A 15,438-nucleotide genomic window follows, 5' to 3' on the forward strand; every position below is an offset into this window, starting at 1 on the left:
AAACTAAGTCTTGTTTTTTTTATTTCAGCTTTCAGGTTAACTTGATAGCTCAATTTGCTGTCTAGCTGATTAAATCAGTTGTTGGTCACCAGGCTGAAATAAAAAGGCTTCTTTTGTCTACCTAAAATCATTAGGCCTGTGCATTTTCAAGAGATAATGTCTCATCTCTAACTGCAACTGTGCAATACTAGAATGCAAAGCTTGACAGATAAGGGGGTTGAGCCTAGCAAAACAACATTAGATTTTAAAAGATAGAAATCTTTTGATAATTGGACCTCATCATGTACAAAAGGAAGGTCAGGACTTGCATGAGCAATCAGAAACATGGACAAAAGAGTTGTTTTCAGTCATAGCTGCAGTATATTTATCAAAAGGGAAACCACCATAGAAGCATAGCCTAACAGTGTGTAGAGAGTGACGCTGTGGGGAGACCTGTGACATTTAAATGCTGGATGAACATGTAACACAGCACATGTCGCTCCAATGACTACCAATGGGTTACATTCTGAAGTGTAAAAGAGAGAGGGATAAAGCATGACATTCACCACTAATGGGGACAAATGTGGGCACTGCGGTGGTCCTATGCATTACTAGAGCGCAGACGAGGTGAAAGATGGAGTAACAGGCTGAGAAACATGGCCGCTTCTCGCTGGGCTCTGCACGCTTTCAATCTTAGACTGAGGCTTGGAAAGGTACCTTAGTCTGAGCAAAAAAATCAGTCATGCGGGATTTTATTACTTGATATAAATTGTCATTGGCTCTGGTTATGAGTTTCAGTACTGCATGCTACACATGCATTTACGTGTGCAGCTTTGCTATCCAAGTTTAAAGCAAAGAAAGGTAATCAAGAGAAATTGCACCAGGTTAAAGGGTATATGGATGAAGGAAAAACAAAGAGAACACATCTTAACTCTCAGCAAAGCACAACAGTTTAATGAGCATCAAAACCACATTGTATTTATTGCTGTGGGAGTTTCAATGCTGGAGGGCAAAGGGCAGCTACAGTATATATCTCATCTTCTTGTAAGCAGTGATGGGTTATAAACAGTCAAGGAATAGAAGACTCATTATTAAGCAGCATAATGCAAAGAAAAACTGACTGAACATTAGAGTTCACACATCTTTACTTACTATTATTGGAATGGCATCTGATACACAGATGCTAGAACAAGAGGAATTCAACTAAAGGTTTAGATAAAGAACATAGGTACCAAATATAAAATCTCTAAAATAAAATAAGCAACTCATAAAATAAATTCAGTTTACATCAACTTGCCTTTTCAAACTACTAACACACAATTGGAGCCACTGAGGCTTTAGGTTTTTTTTCACTACGTTGCATGACTCATGTACATTCAAAGTTAAAAAAATATATTTTAGAGTCATAGTGTAAGCAGAGTTTGGAGCACAAAATGACATATCTGCTTTGAGAGTGCGCTATGAATGTGGCTAAATTCTGATTGCTGCACAGACAAATATGACACCACATTTCAAACTAATCCCCAACTCATGAAATGAGAAAGAACAGCAGGACATTTCAAAATCTCTGTACAAAATATTATAACAGTTCTAAAATTGGCAGAAGCAGTGTGTTCCCAATGATTTTATAATAACACAAATTGTAGACTAAGTTGCCAGCACGTTCAGATAAAAAAAAGATGCTGGAAAGGGTCCAATAAAACATTTTTTTTTAAACTAGAAAAAAATAATGCGTAATAATACAGTGAAGCAAAACGGTATAATGATATCATGGACTTACTAAAAAACCTCGAGCACCATAATTATCAGAAACAGTGTTGACAGTTTTAGGAGGCAATTAGACTAAAAGAAAATACAGTGATTCATTTCCCTCCGCCCGTCGCTCTCCATGGTGCTGAAATATGAAACTATAGCCTGTCATAGTATCTCTCTTCACAATGCCAAAACTTTTCAGTGTAAGTGTCACATCTCACCTTTACATTGATTCTCATCCCAGGGGTAGACACAGTTCTGCATGCCATTACACACCAGCGTGTTGTTTATGCACATGTTACTGTGACAGAAGAAGGCATCTGCATCGCATGGAGCTGTTATGAGAAAGAGAAAATGAAAGTTATGGTCATGGCATTAAGGGATCGTTCTTATCAAACTATAGAGATAACAGAAATCTACAGTAGTGCTATCTCATCTCCACAGTTAAGTACAACGTTTTATTGCATTTCCCACCATTTAAAACAGCAAACGTGTTGGACATTTGGATATGCTGCAGCACTCATCAGTATTTGAAGTAGACCTGAGCAGAAGTTCCACTGTGCCACATTTTTCAGGAAATACATTTGGATGAGCATTACTCAGATCAGACCTGTTCCCCCCCTGAACCCATCTGTTCTTCATGAATTTTCATACTTTTCCTCCTCTTCAAACATTTGGACAGGCAACTTGTGGATATGAATGAATTTCTTGTGTGTGTGTGTGTGTGTGTGTGTGTGTGTGTGTGTGTGTGTGTGTGTGTGTGTGTGTGTGTAGTGTGTGCTATGACATTTCAGAATCATCTTCACACATACACAGAACAAGTTCTTCTTTTTTATGCAGGATGTTGTTTATTTGTCCTCACCTCTCTGGTAAACACAAATCTAAACCAGACCATGAACATGAGCATGTCTTCCAATACAGCATAATGACACCCGCTCACCTACTGCAGCCTGTCTGAGACAGGAACTCTGCTACCTCCACCTTTCTATGACATCGTGTAAACCTGCCAGCCAGCAAGACAATAAAAAACAGTCCTGTAAGCTCCACATCACACATATATATATGGCAAAGGAACTATTTCATTCAAAGCCAAGGTGCCCTTTCTCTCAACAACCAATCAAACTAATGCATAAGCCAGCTGATTGGCCAATTTATTGGCTATCTAATGTCAATCAGTGAAAGACACACTACCATGTCATCCTGACCACGGTGAAAATATGTTACCCTTTGACAACAGTGTAAAATGTTATTTCACTGCCATCATTAAAACATTTTTTTATGGGATTCATAAAGCAGTAGTGATCTTTTTGATACCCATGGTTGGCCTAAAGCACGACATAGAGGATAATAAAAGAACGATCGCAATATTTGATTTTGATGATTTTGGCATTAATGTGATGTATTTTCACATGACTGGTCAAAAATGTCTTTCCCAACTTTTTCAATTAATCTTTAATGTTTCAAAACTACATTTCAGAAAATGTATTGTATCAAGATAGATGCATTGTTGCCATGTACAATTCCTAATGTATATAAAGGGAACATTGTTAGCCGTATCGTCTACCCCAAGCAGAAATACTGCCACACAATGTCAGATGAAGAGTAGTACAAGAAGTACTAGATCTTTTACTTTACTACATTTGACTTCCCCAAATATGTAGCTGAAAATTATTCTAGTATATTGCTATATCATAATCATTCCTGCATTAAATTGAAGTATTTTAAGTATTACTTTAGGCAGTTGAGGTCGGGGTTATTTAGTCTCTATCAGGCTTTCCTAATCCTAAATTGGGTTTCATGGAATTCAAATGGTTTCCCCTGAAATTTATAATTATTAATCAAAATAAAATATATTGGATCATGCCTTAAATAAGCTACACAATGTTATCCAGGGCTACTATGGGCCATAGCCCATTTTTAAAAGCTAACTAACTTAGAATATTTCAGTCTATCTCTCATCCTTGTATCATGCGTCCAGCATTCATTTCCAGCATGGTTCACACACAAGCTCACCAGGCTGAACACATCATACACTGAAAAAAATTAAATCTTTCCTTTGTGCACAAATCTCATCCCGGCATTTCTGCCACGGCCACAATAATGTACCTGAAAGAACCATAATGAAGTCTAAAATGAATGTTTACTTGCAAAACAATAGAAAAAGAATGATCACATGATTGACATTTTAATCGTTTTAACAAAAAGCTGTAAGTGTCTGGGGGATGTCTGGTGTCCCCAGAGTTTTGTGAAGACAAAGTGGGGTCACAAGACAAAAAAGGTTGGGAACCCACGGGTCTATTATTGCTGGTCGGTGGATCTCATTGAACGTTATCATGTTTCACTAGCTTTTCATGACTTCTGTATTTAAAGCATTATAGCCTTAGTAATGATACCTTACATATATATATAAAAGTTGAGTAAAAAGTAACATTTTAACCTCTGAACTGAAGTGTTGTAGATTGGTGAAGAAGCTTAAAATAGAAGTTATCAAATGAACTACATGTACCTATGTCAGTATGCACACAGTCCTATGAAAAAGTATGTGTAGGGCAAAAGTACTTTGCAAGCACTTTCAATTCCTGAATGTTCCACACCTTATTTATTTTCCAGCGACATGCGAGCATAATGGATGACTCTATTTGGCTGCTCTCTCTCTCTCTCTCTCTCTCTGTAAGTCTCTCACTCTCTCTCTTTATCTTACACTGGCACTGGGTACTAAAACAGCTTGCCAGTGGTATGGCAGAGCTGGGGACTATGTGACAGTGTTACCACTGTGATGTATGGCTGTTTTCATCCCAGCACTTATCCCTAGTGAATAATAACACACCAAATTAGAGTGACTTATCTCTTTCTTTCACTTTGTACCATGCTGTTTGGGCCTTTGCCAGCTTTTCATGACTCATAGTGGCTCTGTGTGTGTGTTCTGCTGCTCTTCTTCCCATTTTTAAGCCCTTCCTCCATTTCTCTCGTCATCATTTGTTTCTTTTATACATTGTATGCCAAAGCTGTGACAGTTATTTCCCAGCAGAGGGAGCCCACCCCTTCTCATTTTGCTTCTGAGTGCTCCACACACCACAGGGCAAGACCAGGCGTTATGAAAAGTGCGAGCTGCACTAATCTCCTGCGAAATTAATTCCAAGACATTCTCTAATAAAAGTGCCCTTTTGCCCACACGGAGACGTTCACAGTCTCTGCTGGAAGCATAAATTAAGTCCTAAATGAGAGGCTGATGAGAATAGTCTGGCTGCCTCTGCAGAGGGGGATTCTGCAGTCAAGAGCTGGAAGCAACACATTGTTCTAATGAATTTTTTAAATCAAATAACCATTATAGATCTGGGTTTTGTTTTCTTTTGTTCTGTATGACTGCAGCTGGGCCCTTTTAAGGATATTGGGATGATTGCATTTACCCATATTTTCTCCAATAATGTCAAACTAGTTTTTCATTCAGCATCACACCTCCAGTTGTTTTATCCATCACTTCCTGTAATTTGGTAAATCACCATAAGTTTTGCACTTTAAGTTATTGTTTAATTACTCTTTGTTAATATATAAGACATCTTTAATGCTTTGTTGTGATTTTTTGTAATTGTTTTAAAAAGTCATTGACAATGACTATGTAGGAGTCATTCACACAGCCCCTCTTTACCTGCAGTCTGTTCAAAATGCTCCAAACATGTTGCTGAAAGACAAACTATACACACCTGGCACAGGCCTTCCATTCACTTCATTTAGTTATCAGTGAAGAACACTGTAGATATATTTTAATGTAATGTCCAGTGTTTTAAAAGCAAGCCAAAAACCTTTTTATATTATTTAATTGTATTTAAACAATTCTTGAAAAAAATTTGGTTGTCACATGATTTTTTAAATATACTTACAGATAATATAATTTGACTTGACTTGACTTGGGCATTAAATTCTACTTTCAGCTCAGTCAAAATCCTGCTGACCTCAAGATCTGTTCATAAGAAATGTAATATTGTAGTGTTCCTATAGATTATTTTGTTGTTTTCGTAAATGCATTGAAAAACTGTTTCAACAGGTTATGTTGTTTAAATGTGCTCCTGTTGTTACAATGTTTGTTACCATCCGACCAACTGTCCGTCAGTCTGTACGTTCCTCCATCTGACAGTTCAATAATCTATCCATCCATCAATCCATCCATCAATCCATCCATCCATCCATCCATCAATCTGCCCACCCAATCATCCATCCATCACTTCATCGATGTATCGATGTGTTGATCCATAAACCAAACCAACCATCTATCCATCCATCCATCCATCCATCCTTTCATCCATCCACCCATCATCCATCCATCCATCCATCCATCCATCCATCCATCCATCATCCATCCTTTCATCATCCACCCATCATCCATCCATCCATCATCCATCCATCATCCATCCATCCATCCATCCATCCTTCCATCCATCCATCCATCCATCCATCCTTCCATCCATCCATCCATCCATCATCCATCCATCATCCATCCATACATCCATCCATGAACCAAACCAACCATCTATCCATCCATCCTTCCATCCATCCATCCATCCTTTCATCACCCACCCATCATCCATCCATCCATCATCCATCCATCATCCATCCATCCATCCATCCATCCATCCATCATCCATCCATCCATCCATCATCCATCCATCCATCCATCCATCCATCCATTCATCCATCCATGAACCAAACCAACATCTATCCATCATCTATCCATCCATCCTTCCATCCATCCATCCTTCCATCCATCCATCCATCCATCCAATTATACATCCCTCCATCCATCAGTTCATCCATCCATCGATTTATTGAAGTGTTGATCAATCCATCCATGAACCAATCCATCCATCAATACACCCATCATTAATTTCATCCATCTCGTGCTGCTTCTGTCCTCACTCTACAGTCAGTGTATTAAAATGCTTCACGATTACATCCCCACATAATTCTCTTTAATCCCAAAGTAACCAAAGTCAACAAGTGTGTAAAGATGATTTGAATCTAAGATTTCAGTTAAGACCTAGCAAAGATCCATATCTTAACATCAATTAGCATACTCTGTTGTTCTAAAATGCTTTCATGCATACAGCACAAAAGCCTCGCTAGAAATGAGAAGTGATGTGTGTGGCAAAGACGGAGCATATTTCCATCTGCAACCCCAGAGACGAGTATCTGTTGATGAGCCGTAACAATGCTGACAGCTGAGATGTCACACAACCACATTTATCTTTTACGATTATTTAAGACATAATTGCATCTTGGGAAAGACAGGCATCACTTTTTTATGCTTCTAATTGTTAACCTTACACAGTAAATGTGTGTGTGTGTGTGTGTGTGTGTGTGTGTGTGTGTGTGTGTGTGTGTGTGTGTGTGTGTGTGTGTGTGTGTGTGTGTGTGTGTGTGTGTGTGAATGTGTGTGTGTGAATGTGTGTGTGTGTGTGTGTGTGTGTGTGTGTGTGTGTGTGGGCCTGGAAACAGAGTAGAGTCAGTAGTATTAGCAGGTGTCAACACAGCACGTACTATAAAGCTGAATGTTTGCGTTTGGGAACATTACTCTTCCCATTGGAGCACCTCGCAGGGAGTCAGCAGCTGTGAATGGTTTTCTAAAAGCTGCTGATCCCAGTGGGCACCAGCAGCTGTGAACAAACATATAAACCCTCAGGATCTACTGTAACAGGCGAGTGCTTATATGTAAAAAATGCTCTAAAAGCTGCAAATCCAGAGAGTACACCTGTAAGAGAACACACACACTCACTTTTAGTAGCTGCACACTGGCTCTCTTAAGGTGAAGAGTAGGATTATGAGATTTATTTCTGCTGTGAATATTATGGTCTTGATTGGATGACTCATATCTGTTTCCATTTTTTTTTTAGCTATAGTAAACAACAGGAGTAAATGTACATATAAAATTCAATAGATTAGTTTTTTTTGTACTATCTTTGCCATGTCAAATATTTGGAAGCTTTGTGTTTACATAATGGAGGCAACTCTGACCTGGGAAGTACTTCAATCGTTTTTGCAACAGTGCACACAAATAGAAAAAACAGTAAAACCATATATAATCTTCTAAATATGCACATGGACATACATAGCATGACATCTTTTCCACAAGTCATTAAAACCTTAGAATTGTGCAAAGAAATGATCTTGAAATTGTTTAAAAAAAGAGAAAATGTATCACTTTTCAAATGATCCGTAAACTGTTTGAGGTGAGTGTCTAAAAAAAGTTCAGAGCGCATTACTTGTCTTACTGCTCGAGCTCCCGAGCTCTCTGTTACACCTGTACAACCGCCCCGCTGACAGGGCTGCTGCAGTGCTGCTGAGCTGCGGTGGATGGAGCAGCTCTAAAGGCTGAGGTCTGGCTGGAGAGTGCCTGAGTGACTTCGGTAGAGGCGTTTCCCCGGCAACAGCACATCCTGGCTTAGCTTGTTGAAAATGCCATACAAAAGGGACACTGACTTCACAACACAAACAACAAGCTGCCGTTTTTGTCGCCTATTCTGCAGAAACTACCCAATCCTTATCACAACAACATACAAGCAAAAGAGACACTGTGGATATGTACGCTAATGATTTTCCCTGGGGTGCTTAGCATTCTTGACATGTGTAGGCATAGGTTGTGAAATGTAATACATTCAGCCAACCCTGCTCATTTAGGAAAAGTGAATTTTACTCACTTTTGCGTAACAACAAAAGATGCGTTATGTGTTCTTCTTACGAACCCTTCTCAAAATCTGAAAATGTCACAGTTGGAAATATATTTTTGGGCACATTTTGGTTCAAACTTTGCATCTCATTAACTGAGAGTTTCCACTCCAAGTTCCAAATCTGCAGATGTAACGTTCAGTAATGCAATGTGTGTGTGTGTGTGTGTGTGTGTGTGTGTGTGTGTGTGTGTGTGTGTGTGTGTGTGTGAGTTTCTGTGTCATTTTAAGGCCCTGACATACACGGACACTGTTTACTCGCGAGATTTCGCGAGACCCTCTCCATCCCGTGTCAAATTACAAGCTCCATGAACGAGGAGCTTTTGAATGAGAAAGAGGAAGATGTGAGTGTGCACACAATGTAAGTCTGTGTGAATTTAAAATCTCTCCCAGGTGTTTTGCTCAGAGAAAACGAGGAGATATTGACCCACTTGATCTTCCTCTGTCTGAGACCATTTCTCTGTTCTTTGAGCTATCTAGTACTGTTGCAGTGCTGAGCTAAAGTCTACCAATATGTTCATAACTCATAGGCAGTATTAGGATGTAATGGAAATCATTTCTTAGGTTTTCTGCTCGCTGCTATTTAAATGGTCATAAAACTAAATAGCAACCTCTGACAACCCCTTCCCCATGGCGTCGGATAAAACTCACCATAAACATGGTTACTGTGCTTCCATCTTCCGTTAATGGCTACCACTAAAGACCTGACCTGTTTTATTTTTGTGTCAATGTTGCTGTCAAAGTGTTTGATTCATAAGCTAATCAGCGTCAACATCTTCATAATCAGCACTGGTGTGTCTGAGTGTAACAGTGTGTCGTCTTACGTTCTTGGTAGGTTGTGAAAAGGATCCTGAAGCGGCTCTTGCGACTGGCCTCGTCCGCCCACATGCGGATGACACCCAGCGTGGAAACCAGCATGAGGTCGTTGGCCACCGTGGAGCAGTACTTGCTCTTCAGGTCTTCCACCGAACTGAGACATGACAGAATGAGATGAGAAAACCAGAGTCTATTATAACATTATTGCTTATGACATTAATTCATGGGACTTACAACGATCTACTTTGTTTAAGAGATGCCAGTAGCCATGGTGCAGCCATTGTTGCTTTATCGTTTTGATCACAACTTCTGTTTCTCATAAGATAACAGATTTGCTTTTTGAAGTGTCTTTAGGCCTGATGTAGTTGTGAAGATTCCATAATACATCCTTATCTCAAATCAATCAAATATTCTTGTCTATGATCATGATTCAAATATCCTTTTATCTTGTGTTAAAATGCATTGTGTCTAGCTGTTCTTTAAAATCACCTCTTTCCCAGCTGTCTGTCTGAAATGAAATTACTGCTGGCAGATAATGTAGCATTATAGCATAAACACTTGGAACAAAAGCAAAAGGATAGCCTGCTTCTTCCTAAATAACGAATCCATCTGCCAGCTTCTTTGAAGCTCTCTCAGAAACATGTTATATTAGTTTGATAAATCAGAACTTAAGTATAAAAAAATGCAAGTTTTGAATTGACAATGACTTTAAGAGGTGGACTATTTCATAGCCAGCTGCAGTGACCTCATGGAGTCACCAAAGGTTAAGAAACAATGTCGTTTTGAAAACAAAATATTCCATGCTACCTTCTTTGTGCAAGGATAAGTTGGCTGTGGCTATGTATTGCCTATACAGACTCAAAATGAGAACAAAATCAGGACATTTTGGAGTATTCTTTTGACTGTAACTTACTAAACCTTTTTTGGAATTTGTCTTGAATAGAAAAGTACTCGCTGTGTTGTGTGTGCAGTACATAGATTCTGTTAAGTAGAACTGATGAGTTAATCAATCTTTTTCTTTAGTGTGCAGGATGTTACCCAGTAGGTCAGGTAAGGCTAATGATTCATTGACAGTGAGACTGTTCTAGTCAAAACCATTAATTTCTCTCCTTGACAAAAGACGTTGATAATTCCTCCCAAGGTAAATTATATGATCAAGTCATGAGGGTCCTAAAATGATTGTGAAGGGGTCAAAAATATTGAAACAGTGGTACCTGCCACCGTCGTACACCGCCACAAAGTTGCGCTTGCATTCATTGGAATTGGCCATCTCATAGTCAAGAAAACGCAGGTAGATCTGTCCGTGCAATAAGGAAGGAGCACATAAAAGAGAAAAAGCAGAGATCAAATGATGCAATCTTTCGACGTGAACATGACAGTGGGAACAAAACAAAGGAAAAGAGGAGTGACAGAGAAGATTTCAGCTCCTTCCAATCATTTCCTGTGCAATTTACTCATTATCCAACTGTCTGGTACAGCAGCCCTGTAATGAAATAAGACTGACAGGCCGCAGCTTGTACAAAGTCATTACATATGCATATCAAATGAGGACTCAGAGATGGACAGAGTCTATTAGCTTTGGACTCATTACCCGTATCTGTTGAGATAAAGCGTTACACAAAACCTGCAACCTTGTTTAAACTTTAGGGAGACCTTGGATATTTTTCACAAGCTTTGGAGGTTCAAAAAAGAAAATGTCACCCACTTATAGCTCTTTTTAGAAAAGAGACCTTTGAATTTCACTAAACTTTTAGATCAACGTACGAAAAGGATATAAAAGTATTTAAGGAAGACTTTCAAACATTGACAGATGTGAACAGAATATGGACTACTTCATTACCCAAACAACCCCCTGTTGAGTGAAATATCCACCTTGCTTTCAACCTTGATAACAGCTATTCCCGGTGAAATTAACACTTCCTGACTGCCTCTGTATCATCGTCCGTCACTCATTCATCAGACCCAGATCGCCCAATCACAGCTCATGTTCTGGTTGGCCGAACACAGCCCTCGCCATCATTACGGTTAATGAGTGGACCGATCCAGCATTTTGATGGGGGGGGGGGGGGAATGTGGCGCTTTTAAATGACGAAAGCTGCAGATGGAGCCGGATAATGGACCTCGCCATGTCAACTCGGCTTCAACAACATGACAGGTAAAATGGAAAACAAGCTATCCAATTCCCCTGAGGTCTTGAATTTGTGTCATTGATTTCCTATTTAATAAGACGTTGTCATTTTAGACACTATTGTGGCCATATTTGCTTCGCTACAAGAATCGGAGGACGTTATTTGGGAAGTTAAATTACACAAATCTGCTGCATATGTTTATGTCGGACATGAATAGCTTGAAAAAAAAGGCAGCAACCCATTACACTGAGAACAAGGAAATAGCGTAGTAGTTACATAGGTGGAAAAGTGTTTTTCTAAATGGCTTATTCCACGCAGCATGGTGTCAAAGAAGTCTGCTTTTATGTGTTATAGTCAAAGTTAAAGTTGTGGCTAAAGCTATGCTTCATCTCTATGTGTTGTACAGCAGTCCAATGACATAAAACAAATTGTCCCAGTCATTCTCCGGTCAGCAAGCAGCATCCATATTGGACACACAGTCTGCCTGCCTAGAATACAGTTAATGCATCCATGTGTAACCAACTAAAGGTAATTCAATCAGGGGGAGCTAATTAAAATGACAAAACATTGCTATATGGTGTACATTCAACTTTTTAAACAGACTCCATCTAGTGGTAATTGCTGATTAAAGATATCAAGCTGCAATCATTAAAGATCATTAAAGAGCACAAACTCTGATAATTAATAGTGGATGGAGTCACAGGGCAGGTGGTGGTGTAAGGAGGCTTGTGGCCAAAATTAGTTTCGTGTCCACAGATTGGCTAATTGCCATTGAACATTTTGTACAAATCATGGCCCAGAGAGGATGGATTCTACTAACCTAGCTGTTTTGCAAAATAAAAAAAAAGTTTGTATCTGTCCTGTTTAATATGTAGAGATATTTAATATATTGCTGTAAGGATTGGCTGAACATTTTGTACAGATATTCATTGTTCTGAGACAATAAATCCTATGGCTTTTGGCAAGGGACGGACAGTGACAGCAATTACCAGCTGAAGCAAAACTTCACAAATCCACTGATCACATGTAACCGCTTAGTGTAACGTTTGTTTTCTGTTGAATATTTACAATGTTCACTGTTTAATCCTGTAGCATGTGTTTTAGTCTTTTGATAGAAAGAGACCCAGATTTCATTAACTCAGTTTACTAGTTTGAAGGTCACTGGGGATTTTCACTTTGCTCCTCATGGAGAGTTCGGCCTGGACTTTGGTAATCTTCAGGCTTTATGGTGTTGATGTTTTGTGGTTTTGATTAAAAAGATGAGATATGTTTGAGGAATCGTAATTACATTTTGTTAGAGACCCCCTCCAGGGGGAATTAGACTCACTTTAGAGATCCCCTCACTTCTCATCAACAACATCACATCTGCTCAAAAAATTTGCATTAGTTTAATTCTATTCTATTAGAATTAGCGCTAAACACGGCTGGCTTCTGATGCCTGGAAGGCTGTTGACTATTACGTTTGTCATTTTCTGACATATATTTCAGCGGCACTCTATGCAATCCTTTGAGCTAAACTTCAAATCTAAGTCAGCTTTTTGCAATGAATATGAATACCAATTTCAAGCTGCTGTTGGTCCAGACCCTTAATGCAGTTTCAAGATAACATACATCTTAATAATATGTCTCAGAGTAGAATAATGAAGACTCTTATGTCTATTCCTATATCCTTTCTGTATGCCTCATTTCACAGCTACACCTTGTGGGTTTGTCCTCGGCATGGTAGGAATAAGGGGGAAGAATAAGTGTTGTGGTCGCCTAAGAAAGAGAGCTTATCAATTTTGATGTACGACTACAAAGTAAACCAATGCAGCACTTGTACTATATCTGCCAAGAAGAAGCAGAGAACACTGGATTGATTCATTGTTCCCTTTACCTCGAAGATAAGTACTGCAGATGTACTACTGTATCTGGAAATCCAACTACTGTTGGAGCGTAGCCAGTGTGAACTGTAAAACCTGAAACACTATTTCAGCACAGACTGAAATGTGGCTTTTGGACGTGGCTGCCATTGTAAGTCCTGATAGTTACAGGCTGTGCTTGAGAGTACCAAGAAATAGAAGTGTTTCAATTATGGCTACTTGGCTGAGATGAGGCAACAGAGGAATAAAAGAAAGAGAAATCACAAAATGCTGCTAAATACACCCTTTTATGCTGTAAAAGATGACAGCCTTGCGGTTCTGGAGCATTTTTATTGCATGAAGTGCTGCAAATGGTATCACAGACTGCAGTCATTTCAATTTTTGCTCATGCGAATCCTGCTGAGTTTGCACAATGAAAACTACAACTACAATATGTCATGTCTCTGATATTGTTTTGCAACCACTAAACCAGATTTGACAAAGCAGCAGCCAAAAGCCTTGTTTTGTATAGAAGAAAACCTGCACAAACCAAGAGATACCAGGGGGAAAAAAAGCCTTTTGTGGTGTTTTTCTTCAGCTTTCATTGGCTAAATCCTCTAACTGACCAATGATGAAGAAAGATCTGAGTGCAGACGGCATCGCGAAAGCCAAATTATGGCAATGGATCAGATAGATACAATCACCAATTTGTTATATGAGAGATTGGCTCCAGCAGAAAAATAGCGCTGCCTCCTCATTGATTCTGCAGCGCCTAATAATGACGCAGAATCCATCACTGACTCGGGGGAGAGAAATATGTTCTCACTGTCGCTAAAGAGGCGCCTGTAACAGCGTTCGTGCTGTTCATTACAGTCAGAATGAATGTCCATATTTTGGCCATTATCTTCATGAAAAGACACAGAAGGTGTCAGACAGTACAGGCAGGTGTGGTGGAAGAATCCAGACAGTGTGAGACAAACAGGACACAAATGATGTCTGCCGAGAAAATGAGGTAACGGAAAGATTCCGCCACAATAACAGCTGTCAGATAAATTGGAAATATTGGAAAAACATACTGAAAAAATGACATTTCATTTTGTCAAATTTAGAATCCAATTGTTGTCATTGAAACATCCTAATCTGTCCTAAATATATCTGTACGTGTAGTACTGTGTTGGCATTATCTTCCTGTTGTTTTTTAGTGACGCAGTCTACAAATATTAGCTTCATAATTCTTTTTCTAAGGTTAGTTTCTGACAAATCGAATTATATAAAAAAATAGAACGTGACAAAGTGATGAAAAGCAATCACATTATAGTACCAAATTGCTGCAATGCTGTAACTTTTGGCAACAACACTTGGTTCCTTATTGCTTACTTGCAGGTATATCTTTCACTCTTCCTCACCTTTCCTGCCATCCCTCTCTCTCACCCTCTGCCCCGTTCCGAAAATCCATCCCAAAATGTTAAGATCGCAGATAAAATACATTATTAAGTACATCTCTTATCCCTTCCTTTCCCATTTCCCTCCTCCTCTGCGCCCCCCTCTCCTCTCTCCTTCTCTCTGGTGCAGTCTAATTAGAGCCTCCGGTATAGGATGTCATTATCTCTCTGCTGTTTCTGGCACACTGGGTACTAGTGCAGGACTGTAACAGCATGGGGAAAGAAAGCCCCCCGCATGCACATACACATCGATTGGAGGGGGTTGTTTGCATCCTCTGCAGTAATGTGCGAGAATGCATGTGTGTAAAAAAAAAAAAGAGGAAGAGAGAAACGGAAAGATGGAGTAAGTTATATTTTATGTGTAGCTGAGTGTGAAAGCTTCAGGACCGAAGACAGATCTGTGCTAAAAATTAGATTTGCTGCCTTGTCTATCAGTGTCAGCCTTTGGCCCCATGAGTTGTCTTGTGAGGCACTCCTGCAGGGCGAAATATGACACTGATTTAGACCAAGAAAAATAGATCATACTGCCAGGCTGTGTCACTCTGTCGCTCTTTCAAGCACACACACACACAGCCTCACACATGGTGGCATGCATGGAACGAGCAGTAAATTGACTTATGGTCCTCTTTGGTGTACCTGCTGACTCATGCGCTGCACTTAGAAGCATTGAGGAATCGATTCTGCTATTTTTTTTTTAATCGACCAAAAACGGCCAGGGTACCTGCTAATACCTGTCTCAATGCTTCACTTGTATAGTTCCACA

At 39.4% G+C, this 15,438-nt stretch overlaps 1 protein-coding gene across 6 annotated transcripts in view; it reads right to left on the minus strand.

Moving 5' to 3' along the window:
• neto1l (neuropilin (NRP) and tolloid (TLL)-like 1, like) overlaps window positions 1–15,438 on the minus strand; it is a 73,208-nt gene that overhangs the window by 7,383 nt on the left and 50,387 nt on the right. For all 6 annotated transcript variants that reach the window (XR_009676622.1, XM_061064281.1, XM_061064279.1 and 3 more), the window contains exons 7-9: window positions 10,478–10,560; window positions 9,272–9,417; window positions 1,953–2,066 (exon numbers count right to left, since the gene is read on the minus strand). Coding sequence is in view for 5 of the 6 variants with exons in the window: in XM_061064281.1 (XP_060920264.1) it covers window positions 1,953–2,066; window positions 9,272–9,417; window positions 10,478–10,560 (343 nt within the window). In the remaining variant the exon portion in view is untranslated. The remainder of the gene's footprint in view (window positions 1–1,952; window positions 2,067–9,271; window positions 9,418–10,477; window positions 10,561–15,438) is intronic.

Source organism: Labrus mixtus, chromosome 19 (assembly GCF_963584025.1).
Source record: "Labrus mixtus chromosome 19, fLabMix1.1, whole genome shotgun sequence".
NCBI lineage: Eukaryota > Metazoa > Chordata > Actinopteri > Labriformes > Labridae > Labrus > Labrus mixtus.